This window comes from Amblyomma mixtum, chromosome 9 (genome assembly GCF_055824585.1).
Source record: "Amblyomma mixtum isolate Tamu chromosome 9, ASM5582458v1, whole genome shotgun sequence".
Classification (NCBI taxonomy): domain Eukaryota; kingdom Metazoa; phylum Arthropoda; class Arachnida; order Ixodida; family Ixodidae; genus Amblyomma; species Amblyomma mixtum.
In genome coordinates, this window is record NC_143020.1 from 28953710 (window position 1) to 28977323 (window position 23614).

Genomic DNA, 23614 nt, shown 5'->3' on the forward strand with positions numbered 1-23614 from the left:
CTTTCTGGAAGAGGGGGATTTTTTAAATACACGGATGGACGGTAAGAGTTTCGCGCGCCTAGGTTAATACGTAAGTGCCGTGATTTGGAGCCTCTTAGTAAACCCTTCAATTGCGAGTAAGCTCTGTGTTCCCCCTTCGTGTCTGTGTTTGTAGCTCTTCTGTTATTCACAATGAGATTTTAGCAGCTCAAGAATTTTCCTTAGTATTGCATTATTTCCGTTAGTTTGCCTTCTTATGCTGTTGGAAAATTTACGCTCAAACACAGCGAAATGCAGCAAATAAGAGAATAGCGGCTCTACCCATAAGCTAAAGAAAGAACAAAATTGCTGAGATATACTGCCTACCCCGCGATATAGCACAAGTAATTTTCAACTGACTGGTCACCTTGTAATAGGATTCGATTCACCAGTTTCTTTAGACCAGCGATCGAAGTTTCGGGTGGGAGCACTCTACCTAGTTGCAGTATCCCCGTAGGTAAACAACACCCGTATAACAGTTACAAAAGCTAGCGGGTTTTTAGCCAAAAAATGCAGCTTGTGACAAAATTTCTGACATATGCGACGACTGCGAGACCCAGCCTGTAGTTGACAATGCACTCTGGCGACCAATGCAATGAATGGACTCCACAGCAACATTTTATGCAGCAGCGCATGGCACTACGACGTGGCCTCGGTGCGTGGCTGATGTATTGATGCACAAACAACCATGCTTCTCCCGTAATTGCTTCTCAGTCGTCTGTGTTCCATTGTCTATTTCATGTTCCGCTCCAGAGCACTAAGCTTACAGAACTTTGTCTCGCGTCTTTCTTGCAAACAAAAACTTTCGCTAGCGATAAGAAATTCTAAAAAGAGTCTACATCAGCACAGGTAAGTGCACACATCGAGTGACAATTTTATTGTTTCGATATTGCGAACACGCTGGCGCCTTGTCCATAATTAAGAATACAATGTGTCCAGTTCGTTGTCGTTTGTTAAGAAAAGCTGTAATATATTTGACGCCAGTTTCTTCCATTAATTTGGCATGAATACAATATAGTAAGATGAAAGTGCTCGAATAAAATCTTCTGTTTGAAAATTCCCAGTTATTCTTGCTTCCCTCTTTCTGGCTTCACTACGCAAGCTCCTTGAATGCAGACCTGGAGAATAAAGGATAAAAAATTAGGAGTCACTTTGGCGACTAAAGTGGTGCAAGGCGAAAGCCTGAGTACAGCATTCTGCCACGAATGTGGTTGTGAATGATGATTCAAGTGCTACCAGCGAATGACGCGTCCATTGGCTGTCTGCGTGTGTTACTGATGTGTGGTTAACATGTTAAGCTTCGCCTGTAAGAGTGGAACGCGACAGCGTCTTGCAACGCTGCCAGGGAGTCCACAGAACGCCATCGCCAATTCGGCTGTACGCCTTGCTGGACGGTAAATTTATTTTTTGAGGAAAGGAAATGTATCTCTCTCGCATATCTGGGTGGACACCTGCACCTCGCCGTAAGGGAAAGGGGGAAGATGGGAGTGAACGAAGACGCCGTATTAGCTAGACGCGCCTTTGTTCATTCCAAACCATTCAGCTGGCATTACGGAGTGGCTAGCGTGCTCGTATCGCACTCCGGAGACCCTGGTTCGATTCCCCAACTCGACCAATTTCGTTGTCGGTTTTATTGATTTATGCGGTCTAACTAGAAAGGTTAATTAGGCTATTTCATATTTATATCATTGTATTTCTATCCATCGTGTTCTGTCATTCACCTGTCAAATGTTGGAACTGTCTAGGATGTTCGACACAACGTATATGAAACGAGCAACGTCGAACTGAGTGGGGAAGTGCGTGGTGGTGGAGCGAACGCGGCTTCGTACTTATCTGTTTTTTCAGCAGCGTCTCCTTCCGCGGACGCTGTTGTCGCTGCGACCCGCGTCTTTCTTTTCTTTTCCTCTGTCTTCTGACCTCTTCATTCTCCTCTATCTTAATTAGGCTAATTGATTAATTAAGCAATTAATTAAACTCAATCCCACTTAGTTGGAGCATCACTATACGATCCCTTTGATTGGTTGCATGGTTACTAGCCAAAGTACAATTGGCCCCATTTGAAATTCGCGCACTGTGACGTCACGAGCATTTCGACCAATTGAAAAGCGTGACATTTTCTGTCGACAACTCCTGCTTACAACGATGAGGCATTAAAGGCTTCCGCCTTAAAAAGCAAACAATCAGCGGTAAGCGTCAACAAGAGGGACCTGTTTTATTAAAAGAGAACTTTAAAGATCATTTACTGCTATCTCGACGTTAAAGTAGGTGTCAGCGTGATATGCGCAGCATGAAAATCGGAGCCCATTCTAGGACGGCTCAGAGCAGAACTAGCCGCTCTATTCGAATGGACTTTGGCCATAAGTAAAGGGTACTGGTTGTGCCACCACATTCTGCAGTTTCTATTATTCGCGCTGCGCAGCAAGCTAAGACTGCGAGGCTACTTCCTCGGGTTGGGAAGCCGCCGGAATCAGTCGCTTATATTCTTGCAGTAAAGCAGCTAGCTTGGCGCCCTTCACTGCATTTCCTGCTTTACAAGTCGCAACATTCAGCCGCTTCCCAGTTGAGTGTTGAGGAGCGTGCTCACCATCCCTGGCTGCTATCTCGGTTTTACGCGCTGCAGCATTTGTCGCATCATCCGAGACCGCCTTCGTGTATTCGTGTGCGGCCGCAAGAGGCACACTTTACCGTTATAGCCCACAGTTGGATACAAATTAGGCTAGAAGGGGGAACACACCTCATAAGGGTCTTTCAAACCAATGCCATAGGTCGATAGTGATGATTGCGTAATTAATATCATTGCAGGGAGGTACCACACGTTCCCCTGCGACGTAATGTTTAGCAATTAACCACGACGTCACGACGGACGGTTGACGCCACTGGCTACACAGCCTCTTTTATGGGTGTTTGCCGCTTTCTTCCTTTGTTGTATCCGACTGTAGCTCCTCGTGCTGTGGTGACAAGCAAGCGTAGCCTATTTTATGCAGTCGATGCTTCTGACTCTTCCATCATTCGACTCCATTTTACGGGAGCAGAAATCGTACCCAAAGAACCGGACCTGCGCGCGTCTTTTATAGCCAATCTATTTTTTATTCATATCGGGTTTTTCATCAAAGAGTGCCAGAAATTGTTAGAAATTTAATTCTTGAGCTAGATGAGTGGTTTTCTCTGCAAAGATTTTTCAGCGGTTGAGCACACCAGAAAAAAAAAACAGCAACACGTCACATTGGAGCCTGGCTAACTAATGTTGATTACACAACTTCTCCAGTGTTACAGTTATGTTCCTCACTTTTTGCGAAGTTCGCAATGCACCGTAATTAATATATATATCACTTTTCGGATTTTCCCAGAACTCTATTCTAGTCTCTTTTGAAGCGGGTCTGCATCCGCTTTTAGCCGGAATAGTGCAGCCGACAGCGCTACCCACTCCTACAGCGTATCACGCAGCGGCGCTGAGTTAGCGTGCTGTTTTTGATTGCGTAGAAGCAGAGAGCGGGCGGACAGCACTTGACGCGGTTGCCTCAGGGTGACGCACGCTCGTAGGCGCCGCAAGCGCCCTTCTGGCAATGTCCGTATGCAGTGCCAGATGGAGATTATTTGCGATGGGCACCACATCGCTCATTTGATGAACTTAACACTAGTTGTAATGTTACGTGCGTAAAAAAAAGTTATCGATATATATCTTATATTTGGTTTCTGTTGAACGTTATCGCTGACAATGCTGCGCCGAAAACAGTGGTCTTGTAACTCAAAAATCTTGTTTTTAAAAATTGTCAACAGTCCCTTCCTACATTTCCTTTACACGCGGTCGTTGCTAGCTCACGTAATCATTCGAACTGTGCCCGGACACCCACGCGGGAGCGGCGTTAACATGTTTACGTTGCTGTATATTTTAAATAGTATTTATAGCTGAACGGCGCCCTTGTTCACTGTCGTGCCTATCAGTACTCTAGTCCTTGTGTTCCGCCTACCCCTTCTGTTCCTACCTGCGGTAGCCCGGATGCTCAAGATATCAGGCTGCAATTGTAAGGCCGGCAAGATATCTTTCATTCTTTCTTTAATTATTTTCTTGTATATGGCAATATGCTACCACCACGAGCAATTTCACTTACAATTTCGTTGTACCGAAAGAAAGGATGAGGATGACAACGGCGGAACCAAAATATCGTGACCCTTTCGTCACTATGGTGAGGTTGGTAGCGAGTGATTTCACGCAGAAACTTAAAGCCCAATCAAAAACACGCCATGTGCTATATGGACGCAAATTTAGGGTTTGAATGCTGGTGCTTCTGGCTAAATTTCGGGCTCATATTTGAGGTTTTCTGTAATATTTAATTGAATGGCATATAATGCCGAAAACAGAGACACGGAATGTTGATCAACTTTCCTTCTCGATCAAGGGTAAAAATCAATATTCTAGTTTTTAGTTTTCCCCTTGGTCGATGCGAGGAACTTGCATACCCATCACTGTACGCAATAAATAGCCGATATAAATTACAGGGTGTGTGTGTAACTGCATTTATTATTTGCATTAGGAGCATCAAAGGTCGAAGCCTCAATTTGATGTAATTTTGCGCTCCTCAAAGCGCCTTAGCATAGGAATTTTGTCGAATGCTGGCCAGGCTTAATATTGGCAGAAATGTTGCTTACACCGTTCTGTTCTTTCACAGAATCCTTGGTAAAACCACCAGATGGGACATTTTGTTGGTTCGAAAAATGTTGTTTTGGCATTAGACGGGACAGCACAATACACAATCACGAAAGAATGGGAAGGATCACTCAACTCATGGCAATGTATTACGAGAGGTTTAGATTATACTGGAAGCAGTGGTTTTGCGCAATGACAACGACAGCACAGGCTTAACCTGCCGGTACGTTTTCTTAACAAGTTTTTGAAGAGCTCAGCTGTACGCAGCGAAATTAGAGGTCTAAGTGAGAAGTGCAGATGTTTGCACACAAAACGACAGTTTCGCATCGGCAAAATATCCGCTCTGGCCATTCTACCAGGAATGCTATGGAAAGGAGAAATGCTACGAAAGGGGGAATGGCTTAAACATTTACCTATACTATACTGTGAGAGGTTTCCAACCAAAACATTTTAATTCGAAAACCCCACGTTGCGAAGCCCGCTAGGCTCCATCAGGGGTGACTCAAGGAGCCGTCACCCCTGAAGTAGGATGTGCGCCTGATTGAAAAGGTTCAGAATTCAAAACAAAAGGTGTTGGTTCGGGGCGTGTCATAATTTAGTATAACATAGCAAACTCAACTACACAGATAATTATGTCGAATTGTTTAGTCTACAGTCGAATCATTTACGTGCGGCAATATTAGGCTCGGCCAGTTTTCAGTTTCGATGGTAATGACTAGTCGCTTCTTGCATTCGTGCACGTGGTACCCGGTTTTTCTTCGCCGCATAATCAGCAGATTTATTCGCGGGAAGGGCGTTTAGCTTTTCCTAGTTTGCTCTTATTGAAGCGACAGGATGTGGGAGCATGTTAAAACGCCAACAAACTAAGCTAAGCGTTTTGGCTTCAATGCACAAGCTACGTGTTATAACGCCAACCCCCATTAGCACTGAAGGTCTTGGTTCTATAAAAAATGTGAAACGTCTAAACGATAACGCTTTTCTATCCTGCAGCATTCCATGGGAACTTGTTTCTAACAGAAAGAGACAGTTAATAGCATGCGGGTCTAAAAGCTGCAGTCAGTTATTTAACCAGCGGCTTTCAGTTATTTAACCTCTAATGTAAAAGCTTCGCTGACAGCAGTACCAATACAAACGCTGACACTAAAAATATTTCTGGGCTCTGTCGCTTAACGTGCAGTTTATAAATGAAAGAAAGAAAATAGGCAAAATAAAAATTAAGAGTTGTTTGATCGCCTCCGGTGTAAAGACCAAGCCAACTGCCCTCAAAGCTGCAGGTAACCTCCATTTGTGCATCGGAAAAGGATAGAATGCTACCCTTGGCATAACTGCGTACTGCGATATCGCTCTTGGATTATTATCACCATCGATACCTCAAATCAGCGTAACGGTTATGGCAGTAGCACAGAATACACAGAAAATTACTGTACTTGTAGCAGCTTCACAAAAGACAGCGCACATAATTCGTATGAACTGTCCTTGACGGCTAGTCAGTTCTCGTGCCTTCTTTATATGTTTACTTGGAGACTACCTCTCGCTCCTGTATATTTACACATTGTAAAATTGCAAGTGGGTGATAAATGTTGGGCTAGGAGCAATTGCGCTTGGCTGCTCATTCCTTATCACGTGTACACTGGTTGTTCTGAAATAAGTGTGCTTTAATTACAGCGACTAATCAGGAATACTCCTTACGTTACATTGATTAGACATCGAATGCATACATTGCAGTTTTTGCCACTCTTCACCGCCACTGCGGCTGGCATGTAAGCCATATGCGCATATTGCAAGTTTTGTGTAAAAGCCCGTAAAGGCTCTTCTTTTTAGTGAAATAAAGGACTGAGATTAAAAAAAAATATTTGAGGTAAGTCCACTTATTAAACAGCTCGAAAATTGGTACATAAATTTGATGAGTTCCATGTATCCTCGTTGACTCTTTTTCTTGCCGCTTCTGAAGAATCATCACCTTTCCTCATGTGAAGAATGAAGGCTCGTAAACAAGAGGAAATGAGTGATGCGAAGTTTACATGTCCATGTTTGAGCAAAAATAAACGATGACGATAGTAAGGTTGTTAGAATCACCGCTACAACCATTCGATCTACCTTTCAAAAGCCTGCGCGACAACTGCAAGATTGGTCCCAAGCTATCTTTTGACGTATTCTGTTAAAGTCTCTGTCTCAGTACCTGTCCTTGTCCACATGGCGTGTACTCCAGTGCCTCTACGTCTTTGTAGGAACTCTGTCCATTCGAAGTCGTTTCTTCGTAGTAATGGCAGCGTACCATGCATGCGCTTGAGAACCAGCCGCTCTGAAAAAGAGAAACAAAAATTTGAGGGGACACTAAAGTTCCGATTTAACGGTATGAAGCGATAGCTAATGGGTTATTGCCCCTATACACAGAATTGTTCATTCTCGACCTAGCATTCATTGATCCCTGGGAGTCCTGATACCACTCCTGGCGCAGTATTTTTTTTTATTCGAGATGTTTGCCATTAGGCATAATGTAAAAGGGAAAAAAAGTTTTAAGAAGGAGTGTAAAGAAGCCTCGCTTAAGAAGTGGCAAAGGTTCACGATAAAGCGATTATCGTGAGTCCACCTGCGTTAGACGCCTGCAAGGTGCCATCGCAGGCCTACCTTCCTTAGGAAGCGTCGTCTCACGGAAGCTCTAGCCGGTCAAGTCCACAGCAAGTGTTTTTCGTCGCAGTAGTGCCGTGGTTAATCGGTGCACCACTGGCCTTCGATGGCAGGTGGTGCCAAGGGGGCTTGCATTTCCAGAGCAGCCTCTCGCTCCAAATGAATAACTTAACTGCAACCTGCCACAGTTTGCTCCCAATCCGGTGGGCAGGCTGTGATAAGGCCACAAGGTTTACGTTACCTACGTACCCATCTGCCTCCTGCATTGCTTCTTTTTCGCTCACGATAAGCAACGCAGTGTAAAACTCAATGTAAAGCAACGCAGCAACGCAGTGTAAAGCAGTTTAAAACAAACACACAAGAGAAATGCGGAAACTGCTGTAAACAGCCATGGTGCAGCTGCTTACGGAGTCAGCTGTGACTTTTTTCTTCATGGCAAACAACCTCTGGCAGTACACCGTCGCAGACATCGTCATCCCGGGATATTTCCTCGTGATATTGTAGGTGTGGTTAGCTCTCACAGCCCAGCATGAAGATCCTCGTACTCTGTGAAAAAGCGGTAACAAGTGTTGCAAATGGCGTGGAGGAAAGCGAAACAAAACAGAACTCACAGAGCCACTGATAATATACAGGAAACGGGCTTATGTTTGTTTAGGTATGTGCCTTTCCTGTATATGCCTAATTTTGTTAAATACTAATATCGTCTATTTGTGCCATCTTCTCCCACTGGAAACTGCACGAATTTCTATGGAAGTACATTCATTTGTAACTGAGAGAAAACTAAACAATGCGGCAAGACTGTGCGCAAAAATATAGATTCTGATGGCGCATTCTTCTTGCGTGCCACCGAATCCGACTTGAAAGCGGCTCTTGAGATTGCACAAAGAAATTGTGGCTTGTAAAGGAAATCAAAGTGTACGAACTGTACAAAAATTTCCACAGTATGTTTGTAATATTCCATGCTTTGAAAAGTGTTGTGAAAGCCGCAGAAACTAGAACAATTTTTCCAAATTTTATGTGCTTAAAGTCTTTCTTTGTATAGAATGGACGAATGAACTTTATCATGTTAAATGACAGCGCAAAGGAAACCGGCACCACATCGAAGAAATTTCACCACAGGGCGACAGCTGAACGACAAAGAAATTTTTATACAAATCCAGGCCACATTTTTCAGATGTTAAGAATAAGAAACCTGATTCAACAATCGGGAAAGTTACATCTCTCATTCTTTTGTCATGGTACCCAGGCGACCTGGTGAAGAGAAACGTGCGACCAGTTGAGGAGCCAAGGCGAACACGAAGAAGGTGGCTAAAAAATGATTGAAAAATAGGTCGCGTCTTTTCGTCACGGAAAAACCAGAGTCACCACAAAGAAAAGGGCACACGCAAAAGACAAACATCAGGGGCACGTGATTAAGTCCTGGCTAATTTCCAGGGGTCGTGAATGGCGCTTTAGCACACCATAAGTTTACTTATTGATTCAAGAAAGAAATGGCCCTTCCGGATGGATGCATCAACTGATTGCGTTTCAAATTTGAGGGCTGGTGACGACTTTAAGGAAGTTTTTTTGGTGATGGTTTTATATAGGTTTGCTTTTACCCCTGACAGTCTTTTCCGCAAATATCTCACTAGGACAATGATTGACATTTACTTGGTGGTTGTTGTTATTGATTTTTTTGGTTAGTATTTCCTCTTTTTTGACGCTGCTTGTGCTACGATATTGTTACCCAGCGTTTACTGTGGCGGAAAAATGCAACCTGCCTTTCAATCAATTGTTCATCTATTTCATTCGAATTTTCTGAAATTTCTTCCTGATAAATGGTCATGTGTTGCCATAGCATATAGAAAATGTTGCTTAACTTTCAATAAGAACTCTGTCTGTAGTTGAGCAGTTCTCCGGAGGTCATGTTTTTCTTTGATCTCGTCCGTGTTTTTTCTGCGTTGCAATTTTACATGATGAATGGTTCACTATCTCAAAAGAAGATATTAATTGACTGAACCTCACAATGAATTTCAGTAGAGAATACAGTGGACCTCATATACAGCCCAAGCCTTCCACTAGAAGAACTCTTAGAATGTCGTTCTGAAACGCTTTCATAACATGCTTTTCACTCTGCACATATGTCCGAAAATATGCTTTATACTTAAGGAGGTCTCTGCAATAGCTGGATAGCTGAAAAAGCCTGCCTGCGTCAGGCAGGCTGTCAAAGCCGACCGACAAAGCGGGGCGTGCTGGTTCGCAGCTTGATAGGCGAAAGCTGTAACATGAGTCGTCGTTTGCTGCGTGTTTATATGAAAGTGAGAAGGAAGACGACTACCAACGGCCAATGACTTGGCGTGTTGATCACGGTTCCTCCGGCCGCTGAAGATCCGATGTGCCGCTAGTGTGGCTGATGTGGGTAGCGACATCTATGGGAGCCTCAGGAATGCGCCCATGACGACCACTGCATCTGGGTGCTACGTTTGTTAACGTATATCTACGTCTGTATAAAGGCAGCATGGAGTGTTAGTTCGGCAAGTGTGGCAAGCTGCGTTCTACTTCGGTTAAACAGCCTTTTCTCTTTTGTGCTGGTTGTACGTTTGCTCGTTTATGCTGCGCGATAACTCTGCAAGAACCGCCAAAGAGTGGGAGCGCCAGCCTGGGGAACGCTTTATTGGCAGGTTGTTGATACCGCATAGGACCGCTGTTTCTGACTCGTTGTAACTGTTTTTTTTTTTCGATGCGTTGAATTTCGATATTTGAATTTAAATTGGTCTGTCTAGAAGTACGATTGGCGCACATTCGCGATAAATAAAAGGGCTTAATTCCTTGCGCTCAAGCGAAGTCGAAAACTGCTGCCACCCCGGGCGCCTGCAGCACTGGTCGACAGGCTGGGTCACACCGGCTAATTGCGGCGCTTCCCGCTCGATGTATTAGGGCGAAAGCCTTTAATGCCTCATCGCTGTCGACAGAAAGCTGTCAGCAGGGGTGTCACGCTTCTGGAATCGTGCCAACTGCGGCCTCTCCTCCGCGCAGCAGCGCAACCTCCTCCCCTCCTTAGCAACCGGCACGCCGGTGGGGGGCGCAGCTGTGCATAGCAACTGTGACGTCACACAGTAGCGGTAGAACGAGCGCGCGTGCATCGGTGGTGGCAGCTGCGTCACCGCTCCTTTGCCAGACATCTCGTTGCAGTCGAGTGAGTGAGACGCATGGCTCTGAAGCGGCCCAGTGATTCCACGCCATGCGGTTCGGGGAAGCGGCAGTGGGTTTACCGCAAGGCTTCCGCCAAGGACACTAGAATTTCCAAAGTGTCTTCGGTAATTTTTTTGCGTCGTATGATGTAAGCGATCCTTCCTTTCAGGTCAGTGTTGTAAAAACTATGCTCGATGACCATTTGCATTCGCGAAAACTTTTGAATTCACTCTCCACAATCGCCGACGTCGCACATACGAACCCTACGGCCTCGTAGCTCTATTCGTAATCCTGGGGAATCCAAGGGTGAACATATGAAATGTAGTCGGATAGTACTGATAGTACAATGTCACATCACTGTGGTGTCACTACAGCTCTAAGTCATAAACAATCGCGCTAGCGATGGGTCTTGATCGTGAGAGAAAGCACTTAAGGACTCTTTGGAGCTCAATTGAAATGCATTTTATGCGCCAGTTGCATCCTACACTTGGCTGTGGATGACATGACATAAAGAGGAAGCCCTTAGCAGGCTTTTTATAGCCTCTAATTTTGTAGTCTGAGCCCTTTTAACTAGAAACAGGCTATGACTCCGTTGGGAATCCTGTCCTAAATGGGTGCCGTAAGCGTGTGACTGCAGATTTATCCGGCATTGAATTTCTTTGCAGGTAATTTATTTGTATTGAAGGCCGCTCCACATTTTCTTTCGCTGAGCCCCAAGGCGTTCTTGATCAGCGGGGTGCATTAGGTGAGAAATTATTTAGAATTGAACTAAGTATTTTCCCCCTGCGTCATCTCGCCTTCTCAGGAAGAACATTTCTTGAACTTACGACACAATGTATTTCATCTGGGCAAGACTGCAGCTAGAGTAGTGGTGACTGACGGGGCCCATCTTCAGGTAGCTCATGAGGTATCCATGGGCGAAAGGGCAGTATTGTGCACCTGGCCTCTGAGGATACCTGGGATCAGGAGGCTGTCCGTCGTGGGATGCTCCCAGCCTGCAAGAAATCTTGTGAATTAAAATGGATCCGGAACTGGGAACCGATTTCTGCAAAAAATTCTCTTTAACGTCAGCCGCTGTGTACCGCTCCAGCTCATACCTGACGACGAAAGCGAGAAACCTGCGTATTTATATAGTTTAGCGTTATAATTATATTTAGCAAGCCAGGAAGGGCGAAGGAAGACATGGTACAAATTATTTAAAATTGGCGACACCTTAGAACCGGCACGACACTATACAAAAAGCATTAGTTCAATGCAGAAGGATGTGGGTTCGGTTGTAGGGGTTCCAGTGGTTTCGTTACTCTGTTCGAGACCTTTCGGGTAGTGAGACACGAAATACGCCATCTTGCTGCCCGTTGAGGCTACTCCATATCAAATCAACTTCACAGCGCAAGACATTTACTGACACCGCTGAAAATAAAGGTAAGTCTTGACTGGTACAGGGCTTCCAGAAATGGCTGTAGAAGACAGTATTTCCGATATCCCTTGGTTTCAGGTGATTTAACTCTCGACGCATACATCAACATGCTCCTCCATGTCTTAAAGTTTTCTCTACCCTCATGAATTAAAGCTTTGCTATTCAGGTTCAGCTGTCGAATACTATGTGCGCTAAGTAAAGAAGTTTTTCACATAATTTAGTGTACTCTATAACCTATTATTATGAAACATTTATGCAGGTGTTTGAAAACAGGAAGCAAATGAATGTCTCTCGCTGCATGAGTTCCTCTTTATGCGCATGGTAGCTCGAAGTGAACCTATAAAAGCCGAAACACGTACTTCAATAAAGGTATACCTTCTTTGTCCGCTCAGAAGACTGTTATGGCATTAACAGTTTTGGTCTTTTTGCTCTCTGAATTGTTATTATGCAGATCTCGTAAAATTGCTTAAGAATTTTTTCTCCTCGCTTTAGCGGCAGCGTAGACATGTGGGCGACACAATTTCGCAAAATTATAGCTGCGGTGGCGCAACATTCACCTAGGCAGTTCTTAATAGGCGCTTGCGTCGCTTCCGACGTTCCTTTATATGAATGTGCATCCGAACGGTCAGTGACGTCTCTAGTTGGGAGAGATACCATTCACGAAATAACGGTGGCCTTTGTGCAAATGTGACTCCTTGATTTTTGAAAACATTCCACTGCCCATCACAACAAGCTCCACTGAAAGTGGTGGAATGCGTGTGCGTATTCAAACGCCAAACACAGCGCCTCTCTCTAGTGTTCCTTGCAATGAATTTTTTTCTTTTCTCCATACTCTACAATGCAAAACGAGTTTGTTATTGACTGCGGTGAGGGAAGTTACAGCTTTACCAGAACCGTAATTTCCCGAGATAAGCGTGAAGTCGTCCTGAAGCAAAGCAGTAACAGGGCAGCTTTCTCAAGTTGAATCGCAGCTTAATATGGACATGCGGGGCGCACGTTTATATTGTGCGTTCCCTTCATCCGAATCACAGCAGTGCTAAGGGAAGTCAGCAAAGATGCATTACTAAATAGGAATTTTTTAAGGAGGTTTAAGATTCTGCTCTCCCCTTCACTGCAGAAAAATATTTGTATATAAACGCCTCTTTGCCTTGTTGTAAATTACTGTAAGTGCTAACGCCTATCTTTTTATTTACATACGAGTAGATAACGGTAACTACCCAGCAAGTCCTTTACTTGATTACATGTGTTGTCGGGGAACTTACAGGTGGCCAACCTCATGAGCAAAGGTGTCGAGTCCACTGAAAGTTCCAGGCCTGTCTTCGCCCAAAGCAACAAACCAGTGGCTGCAGATACCGTTGTCATAGCCAAGGCCTGAAAGGAGAATTTTTAAGATTAACAATATTCTGCAAAATACTGAGAGAATGGGCTTGTTTGGTGTGTTTTATTTATGAGGTCTTTTGAACACGCAACCTAAACTTTATCATCACCGCGTAGACAAGCGATAATGCGCACAAAGTGAAAGTTGTGACACAGAAAAAAAAATTCGTAAAAATACCTGTGCGAGTGTATTGAGCCAGTCTCGTAAAATTAAGGCCAGAAAGTCGTTTAGAAGATGGCCACCTGTCCGTTTTAAGATTGTGGTGTAGCGGTTCTTGCCGGTTCAGTTTTTTATACCTTGCTTCTTGTGAAAAGATGAGTGCTTCATAATGCCGCAAATATGTTCATGTGCTTAAATAAGAGGTCGCCCAAAAAGAATGAGGGAAAAGAAGTAAAACTGAGACGCTGAAACCTGTGGTGAGTGGCACTGTGGAGAAACGAGGTCTCAGCGAAATGTATTTGATTATGCATATGGATTTTATGCAGTAATTTTTCTGTGTAATTTTCGCATGCAGGTGAATAAAACAAGAAAATAATTGGTGCTTCAAGTTGCTGAGCTGGCTAAACCTGTTTTTAGTTTTCTTTGTTTAATAAATCCAGAACATATCTTCAAAATATAGAGACCACGTCGTATATTGTCCATCACATGAAAATTATTGCCACATGGAAATGTGGTTCAGCGTTGACCGCTGCTGCGTGGACCGAAACGAATATAACTTGAAAGAAAGAGGCTAAATGGTCCCAAAAGTTCTCCAAAAATCGGGTTTTTCTACAGTCATGGACAAAAGTTTGCGGTACGCGGATTCCCGCAACGTTGCCTCGCTAGCGAGTCAGATGGTATTCTTCCAACAGATGGAAACCACATGTCTCGTCACTTTTCTATGGATTTCATTCACCTGCTGTGCCTCATCGCGCCGCAATAATTTTTGTTCCGCGAATCGATATCCCGCACACTTCTGTCCATAACTGTACTTACGAGTACATACTATGAATGAATAAACCCTTGCGTTCGAAGAAAACAATGGAACTGAATTTCGGGACTGCGTTGCCTAAGGAAGAGGCTTTCATCCCAAATAATTTCCAAGTGGCTGCATGTTATGTTTCTTTTTTTTTTGTGGTGAAAGGTCACTTTGCCCTGACCACCAGCAAAAAAAAGACGCATTATTCAATATTTTCTCGCGTGGGTAATCAAAAGTATTTCCACACGAACTTCGAATTTTGTACACCGCGTTGAAAACTGGCAACCTGTGGCATCGTTTTCTGTTCGGCACCTGAATAGAGCAATTCCTTGGCTTCACTTAGTGGGCCTGTACAAAGTAGTGAATATCTGGGGTATGTCACGGAGGGGGCCACTGAGATCAATAAAGACAGATGAGGATTGCATTGCTTCAATTGTGATAGAGAACTGATGGTTGTAAATCTTTCAGAATTATCTTGAAGAGACAAAATAATTTTCAGAATACCGCTGACGACCAGTCAGCAGCAGCACATATAGCATTCCTCATAATTTGTTGAGGGAGGTGGCAGGGCATGGCAGAGGAAGGACTAAAACACTAAAAAAAATAATATCTCTACATCGTGAATCACATTTAATGGAAACACGGAAGCTCTCAGTCCTTACACTTGCGGACCAACACCTCGCTCCTCTCGTAGGGCCAGCATGACCATGTGGTGCGTTGGGGCGTGAACCACATATAGACGCGCAAATATATTCCAGCTATGTGCGATCCTATCTGCAAAGCACTTTAAAAAACTTCAAAATGTAGAAACTGGGCAACAAACACCGTGCTTCGGACCATGGGCGGTACTACGTGGAGGTCAGCGGTTCTCTCTATAGTTAGCGCACTAATTCCTTCAATTTCATTCTTCTTCTACTGCTTAAGTAATAAATGCCCCAAACTATTGAATGCCAATTTCGTGAAAGAGAAGAACTGAATGAATTTATTCTCAGTCTTTGTTTCTTTTCTTGTTTGCCGACGTATACATATTTCTTTCTAATGTGGTGATTTCACGGAAAGAAGAACGCAGTGATTGTTCATTATGCCAATTTTTATTACTTTTATGCCCCGTGAACACAAACTACCGAGGCTTTAGTACCATAGTTTACACGTGCGTAGTGAAAAAAGCGGTAGTGCTGCGCAGATATTTGGCAGGAGTGACTAATCCTATTATCGTTTCCCTCACCGATGTTGTGGCAAGTGATGATATAGACGCTTGCATTATAAACGCAGGAACGTGGGCTACCTTGAAACAAAAGCATGTAAATTCTACATGGTGCTTCTTCTGAAAGTTACGCGATAAAACTAGACCAGTGGCTAAAGGACTTAAGATCAGAAAGAAGACGCCTGAAAATATTGTAAATTAAGGCCCTTCTGGACAATATAAATATTGAAGTGTTGTTGGTCCCGTGGTATATTGCTTCTTTCAAAGACATTTCTCTCCTTCTAAGATGCAAGGTAAAACAAAACCCTGAAATCTACTGCATGGCAAGCGAATTTCACAAATTTGCATTGCCGAAAGTGCTCATCTTCGTATGAAATTGGAGGCATCTATGATACTGATTTACGAAGGTAAAAGCTTCGATAATATACATCTATCTTAGTGCATCACACACCATGGCATGTGAAGATGAAGGCAAACGCAAGTTAATAGCCGACCGCCCTTGCAACTACTCTTTTCTACTCAGGCAATTTGTCAAAACCTGTAATCGACCCTTTCAATTCATTGCCAATTTCGAGAAGCATATTGACTATCTGAGTGGAGTCATCGTTTTCTAGCTACCAGACGGGTTCAATGACAACTTCGAGGGTTCAGCTGCTGCACTCTCTTTCTGGGAATTAGCGTTCGCCTAGGCCCATTTTCTTTCATAGAAATGCCATGAAGTTGATGTTTCTTTCGCTACTTTTTCTATTAGGCTCTTGTTTTGGGTTGTCTAGGGGTTGCAAAAACAAGCGAAGGGAGATAAAAATTTGCATAAGTAAAAAATTTCGAGAAAGCTATTCCTTGATTTTCTTTGCACTGGAGGAGGAAACGTACCTGTATCGTACAAAGCTCTTCTTAAAGCTTCTTGGTTAAGAACGAAATAGGCTTAAAACGTGTCTTATCTAAGGCAAGTGGTCTTTTAACGCAGCCAATATGAAGATACCACTTTAAGGGTAATTGTATCACGCTGGTCTCGGTATCTTCTGAATAAGTGAAAATAGTCTTGCTCCCCAGGCCTGAAATAAGTTGAAACTATTTGGCTCTGGTGCACTGACTTCACTGGTTCTATGTCGATTGGCAGCAGTGTCTACTTCCAAAGCCTAGACTTAAAAATTCCTCAAAACATTACTTCCTAAATACCTCCCCTTTGCTATCAATACAGCGGGCCCAGTCATCGTTGTGCTTCTACAATATTGGTTTTCCTTCGTGATGGAAAATATTCTCCCCGAATTGGCTGTTCTTTTTTTTCGCTCGTGATAGATAGGCACTAAATTTCTTCTCAGTTATCAGTATCCTTTTTAAGAAACTTAGAGACGATGTTCTTGAATACGCATATGACCAGGTTTTTCGCGCCTTTTCAAAGCACATAAGTTGCTCTGACCACTGGCTGCATCCAGCGGGCAGCAGTGGTCCTGCGCTTCGGTGCTGGCGAATCGCAAAAGGCTCTTGTGTGCTGCGCGTTGTAAGTGCACGTCAAAGAGCCCGAAGTGGCTTAAATTATTCCGAAGCCCTGCACTACGACATCACTTTCAATCTTTCTTCTTTCACTATCACCATCCTACCTTTACTTACTGTGTTTTGAGGCGCCCGCTCTCTGTTCCCGAAAATACACCGTAAAAAGTAGTCAGACACAACAATAAGTATAAAGGATTTGCCAATGCTTATCAGTAGCAAGGAAATATTTAAGAAGTGCATTTGCAACTGCTTAGCTCGTCTGACACAAAAACCGTTATCTGGTAAAAAACGTATTGCATATAAAAAAAATTACGCTTTATAGAAAATAATATAACATTAGAGGATAATATTTCTCATAAAAAGCGCTGAAAATGACATGGGAACGTAGATGAAATCAGTTAACACAGCAAGGCACTGTTAAGCGTCATAAATAATATTGGACAACTTAGTCCTCCACTCTAGACGTAGGCTGCGGGGGCAGCGCAAAATTTGCCTGTGGTACCAAACTCGCAGGTGTCAACACGTATAATTATTACAAAGGCGGGCCTAATACGACATTCGACAAAAATATTTGTAGGTTCATTGAGAAGTACTCTCCTGTGATCTGTGCCTTATGCATTTAATGACATCGTGCTGAAAAAAAAAGACAGCAATAAGGAATTGCTGATTCTTACTGATTTACAGCCAGACTGCAGCTAAAAAGAGCGCTTTGTCGGAATTAATGACTTGGCTGCTCATGACAAAAAGATATTCAGTATAAGAATATTTGGTTTTTTGGTGCTGTGAAAGTAAAAAAAAAAATATTCATTGAATTTCTTACACGGCCGCCTTCACCACCAATGTTCCTTTCAAGATCTCGTTGTTCTTTGTGTTTTTTTTTGCAGCCTGCATAAGATGTCTGGGCCGGACTCACCCCTCAGTCCTCTATCCTGTACTCCGCGTCGTATTCCATATGCATCACGGCTGGAAAGGAACAAAAATAATTTAATTAGTTTGTACTTCATTTATACTTTTAAGGCAAACAGATTCTGCGGAAAAATATGTGAAAGGTGCTTACCCAGTCAACAAATATAGTGCGTCCGGGTTTCCGAGTCTATTTCGTACAGCGTATGCGTACCTTCCGAGAGCCTCTATAGTGGCTTCGGCGCTTAGATACGGCCCCTTGTCGGTTAAATAAGGTTCATTCTAAAGTAAATATAGAGGATATGCAATCTAATCAAGTTGAAACGAACGTATGTATCTGCGACCAAGAAGTAAACACTTACCACGCTAACTTCCAGCCCAGTGAAAATAAGTTGTATTAGTGGGTCGCGGGTTTCAGCAAGTCGGATGTTGACCTGAAAGGCATTGAGAATTCGCGGTTAAATGTTATAAGCTGTCTTAGCGCAGCATTTCAACAGAAAATCGGAAAACACCATGCAATCGCTGCCAAGGGCGAATATTACAGCGAAACAATTTTAACAGTGACTTTAAAGGATGATGCTTTTGTCTACGTTTACTGATTTTCGCTTTAGAAACGACAAGGTGGACAGTTAGAAGTTAGTTGTTAGAGCTCAATGGACTAATAGACTAATAATTAACCAAAATTAGGTAGTGAACTGTTTTAATTTTGATTTTAAGGGGCAAGAATTTACTGCGAAAGTAAAGGCCGTGAGAATCCAAGGTGAGCCGAATTGTTTAATTTTGCTCATCGCATTAGTGGTTCGAAAGATCTAGTGTCGAAATTTCGCATTTCAAAGCTCCTTGAATTGGATTTTACTTCTTAAATATTTATACAATGATGTCCCTATGTGTAGTACAGTCCGCATTTACTGCTTTTACGCAACAAAACACTCAAAGGGCCTCTATATTTGCTGCATTAAAAATGAGGCCGATACATGTGCATAAATTCAAACGCTGGAAAACTGGCTCAACGAGTTTTCAAATCCGCATTTTTGACGTTCTAAATTGTGAACCACAGTACTTACAAAGGAAACCTGAAAACTGGAGTCGCCTTCAATTTTGACGACCTTCCTTTTCGCAATAATATCTTGGCCCCTTAAATAATGTACAAATATATTTCGTAATATCGATAATTAACAGTTTAATTATAGTTTAACCACGCACGTAATGCCCCTCTTGCTGTAAAATACATTTGCACAGACACCAGTGATGCATGTTTCAAATCATCAAATATAAGAACCAGCAAACGTTAAAAAAAACCACACGGTATGTCGCTAGCAGCTGGCTTCCAGTTCATATAGAAATTGCGCTCAGAATAAGTTCAATAAAAGGAGATTACTGCGTGCACGGTCCTTCTGTCCAGACGCTGACGAATGGCGGATCAAGGGATGAATGCCTAGTTCAACGTTAAAAAATATTCAGTAATTTTGCCCTATGCTTCACGCATGTGATTGACGCCGGACGCCTGCCCCTTTAGAATATATTTAAGTTTGGCATTGCGCTTACAGGTCTCATATAATTCCCTCTAAACGCAACTACCGGAGCACCCAAATCCGTGACGCGTTGAGCAACCCTACCGCGGGTGTTGTTCTGTATTGGAAAACAAAAATGAAACACAGAGTTCGTCGCTTATTTTCTCTCTTAAAACTGCATGCATACCCTTCGTATTTCTTAGTATGTGCGTGAACATAATTTTGTCTCTTCATTGGTTCCATAGTATTCGTACGGCGCGCGATAGTCCATCGTCATGATCATCGTCAATAACGGCCAGAACGCCGCCGCGGTAGCTCAGTGGCTATGGTGCTCGGCTGCTGGCCCGAAAGACGCGGGTTCGATCCCGGTCGCGGCGGCTGAATTTCTTTGGAGGAGAAATTCGAGGACCGTATACTGTGCGATGTCAGTGCACGTTGAAGAACCCCAGGTGGTCGAAATTTCCGGAGCCCTCCACTACGGCGTCTCTCATAGCCTTAGTCGCTTTGGGACGTTAAACCCCATAAACCAACCAAACCAACCAATAACGGCCAGAATACACCTGCTGCAGGACAAAGGCCTTTCCATATCTCTCCAATTAACTGTATTCTGTGCCACTCGCGGCCACCTGATCTCCGAAAACGTCTCAATGCAAACCGTTGTACTATACTTTCTGTCGCGTCTGCAACGACTGCCTTCTCTTGGCATCCAGTACGTTGCCCTAACGATCATTGGTTATCTTGTCTTCGCGTTACTTGCCCTGCCCTAGCCCATTCCTTGTTTCTGGTTTAGACTAAGATGTCATTAACCAGCGTTTGTTCCCTCATCCTCTCTGCCCTCCTCGTTACTCTCCGTAGAACGTTACACCTTTCACTTTCCATCCCATAGCTCGCTACGTTCTCCTTAGTTTAATATGAGAACTTTTCGTCACCCTCCACGCTCCTGCCCCGTAGGTGAGTTCCGCTACGACTGTTTTATACTGTCCTCTCTTTTCCTTTTTGTTTTTTGCTTCATCGCAGACCGCTGATTAGCTGAAAACTAAGCTCAAATGGGCACAGAGAGAGAATAAGCGCTTCAAGTATGGCTAAAAGTGTCGTCGCTCTGCGCTAAACCTCCAACCCTTTTTTGTAGCGAGAACTATATTACCCGCAGTCTCGCCGTTTCACTGGGGGTTTTCGGCGTCACTTGTGCGTATGCGGGAGGAGCCGAGTGACGTCAGAGCCGCGCAGATGGTGCGCGGCGCACTGCGCCGCTTGCCTCCCACCGAGAGGAGCCGCCGAGTGACGTCACAGCTGCCGGCACCGCGCACCAACGCCGCTTGCCTCGGACCGCGAGAGAGACTGCGCATGCGCGACACGCAGCTGGCGCGCCATGCTCTACTGCGCATGCGCGGAAAGGGGAGGATGAGGGTCGCAATGTATGAATGGTGGTGATGATGCGGGGGAAAAACACTGTCATGGCGGCCAAGGAGAGCGAGGCCGACGCTGTGCGGCGTAGGAACGGGGAGAAACTCGAGTCATCGGACCCCGAGGTTGTAACCTGGCTGTTGGATAATCACCGAGCCATCTTTCTGGAAGTCAGTAAAGTTGAACAACACGTGCCGCCTTCTCCTCATGTCTCGTCTTTAATGTCGAACACGTAGCCACGACGATAAAAAAAAACAACTACACGTAACCAGGGCTATACCGTACCTATCGCTGCGTATATACTGGCATAGCTGAGCTAAGCCACTGCCAAGTTTTTCAACGCTAAGCCCGACGAAACTCCAGCGCCGTTGCGCGAGCCCACTTTTCGTCTCTTCGTGGCATGTGCCTCGTCCGAACACTGGGCGCGCCCAAGTTCTAGTTGTCGCTGCTTTCTTCCCCTTATAAGCGCTTCCTCCGCCTCACTAAACTAAGCCACTTGAGAGCTTTTCGCGAGAGAAGCCAGACAGCGCGTAAAACAGTCAATAATATGTAACGGTAACCGTGCGATGATGGTAATCGTGTGACCAGGTCGATGTGGATAACTGCAAAACAGGAGTACGGAGGACGGAAACTTCCCAGAGGGGTTGTCTAGAGGGGACCAGATATCTTGATTTGCTGACAATGAAGGCACACCCTAGCCTAGTTGCGAACGTCGGCGTAAAGGCACAGGCAGACAAAGACGTGTGCAACCAGTGACAAGGTTCACGTCCGGAACACCAGTGCAGTGATGTTGCTTCCACAAGAGCCGCAAGCAAAGTGGTGTATTCCAGTCGCTCGGTGTCTTTTCCTGCCCTTTTCAGTTCATATCGCGCGGCGCTGAAGCGCCACCAAACAACAGAACTCCTAGAATGTACGCGGTAAATGAATTCCTATGTTTAATAATCTCAATGCCCGCTTATAACTCGTGATCATTTCGCATACGGGCGAGGTCTTCTTTCTTAGACATCACACCACACCTTGCGGGCCTGCACGTGTGTCCACGACATTCTTCATGATCTTTGTTAAAAGAGGGCATGTACTAAGCCTTGGTTTAAGCTTCAAATGCTACATCGTAGACAAAGACTACGTCACGGATGGAAAGGCTTCTATTCTGCTTCGTTTCAGGGCATCTATTACAAAGCTACCCTGACTGAAGGCTTTATTCTTCGTGTACATACCGCAGTAAGCTTTTGAGATGGATACTACTGTATGATATGAATGCCGGGAAAATTGACTGGTTCGGGATTTAAAACGTGTACATGAACCCAAGGTGGAAGAAAACTTGATAAATTTTATTACTTCAGTATTTTTAGTTAGACGTAATGCAGTGCGAGCCGGGGTTTCAGCAGGCTGTAATAGGCAACCAGAAAAGAATGAAGTGTAAAAAGACTTACACACAGCCCTAGGCCCAAAATATATCAATGGCAAAAATGATGAGAAGGTATAAAATACAAATTTGGGCTCAAGGAAGAAAGCATCAGGTAATCCAGCAAATTTGTCACATTTTCAAGCTTATTCCATACAATAAAAGTGCAATGGAAGAAAGTGTACTTGTTGAATGAGGAATCGGCATTTATTGTTTGGGCCTGCAACCACCGAGGAGAGCACTCCACAGAAAACTAACTTTGCGCGAGATACATCCCTGGTAATTTCTTTCATTAAATGTAAGAAAATTTCGTTTAAGGCAGAGAATTAGGCCTTTGTTGAAAGAGGTGCTATTGAAGTCTGTCTAAAGCTGCCACAAAACGAACGAAATGCTTTTTGTATTCCTTCAATCTTGTTAATATGCGCTAAATTGTAGGGCTCGCAGATAACAGCCGTATGATTATCGCGAGAAGTACAAAAGATTTGTAAGCAATGGCCTTAACAGAAGGTGGGTACTATGCTAACGCTTGTTTGAGAAAATATAATTTTTGATTAGCCGGGACGATTACAAAATTGATCTTTTTCGTCCAGCATAGATCAACTGTAATCCATGGACCGAGATCTTTAAAGAGTTAGGCTCTCGATATCGTGATATCACGAGCTGTATGCCAAAGTGAAGAGGATTTTGTGAGCATTTTTAATCAATACATTTGTCACCCCTACAAACTAATTAGTACTGTTTTTTGTATATGCAACGCCATTTACCAATCTTTCCACCAAGAGAAATAGGTTTGAAAAGCCATTTAAACACTTATTGATGACGAGTATTTTTAGCTTCACAGCAGATAAGACAGTTGTTGGCAAGTAACCAAATCTCTGTGTCCACATTTCTCAAGACGTAAGAAACAAATAGCAAAACTAAAATATGTTTGAACGCAGAGCTTTGGGAAACTCTAGGGTTGAGCACAAACGTAAGCAAAAATTACGAGGAACTTTAGCGGCTAAAGTTGTGAAAGGCGAAAGCCTGAGTGCTGCATTCTGCTACGCGATTGTTCACTTCACATTTTGTTGGTGCATTAACTGCATATTAATGACGCTTAAGCTTCGGCTTTAGGAGTGGAACGCGACAGCGTGTTGCAGCGCTGCCAGGGAGTCCACGGAACGCCACCACCCGTTCGCCGCGATGCGTTGCCCTTTGAACGCAACGCTTTTTAAGGCAAGGAAATGGGGCTGTAATTCTCTGTCGTCTCGGTGGACACCTGAGCCGCACGGTACAGGAAGGCAGGAAGTGTGAGTGAAAGAAGAAAGAGGGGCCGTAGTGAAGAAAATGAAAATCGTATTTGAGGAAAGGAAATTACGCATTAACTGTCTCGCATATCTCAGTAGACACTAGTCGAAAATTGTATTTGAGGAAAGGAAGTTGCGCATTAACTGTCTCACATAGTTCGGTGGCCACCCGTAAAAATTCGCACGTGGTGA

The 23614-nt window shown here is 43.9% G+C and overlaps 1 protein-coding gene across 2 annotated transcripts in view; it reads right to left on the reverse strand.

The window, feature by feature from the left end:
- Positions 1–872: 872 nt before the first annotated feature.
- LOC149328621 (venom metalloproteinase antarease-like TserMP_B) overlaps positions 873–23614 on the reverse strand; it is a 48725-nt gene continuing 25983 nt past the window's right edge. For both annotated transcript variants that reach the window (XM_089558887.1, XM_089558888.1), the window contains exons 6-13: positions 18179–18250; positions 17971–18098; positions 17827–17876; positions 13142–13250; positions 11290–11457; positions 7699–7837; positions 6843–6965; positions 873–1136 (exon numbers count right to left, since the gene is read on the reverse strand). In XM_089558887.1, coding sequence (XP_089415013.1) covers positions 1083–1136; positions 6843–6965; positions 7699–7837; positions 11290–11457; positions 13142–13250; positions 17827–17876; positions 17971–18098; positions 18179–18250 — 843 coding nt within the window. In that variant the 3' untranslated portion in view covers positions 873–1082. The remainder of the gene's footprint in view (positions 1137–6842; positions 6966–7698; positions 7838–11289; positions 11458–13141; positions 13251–17826; positions 17877–17970; positions 18099–18178; positions 18251–23614) is intronic.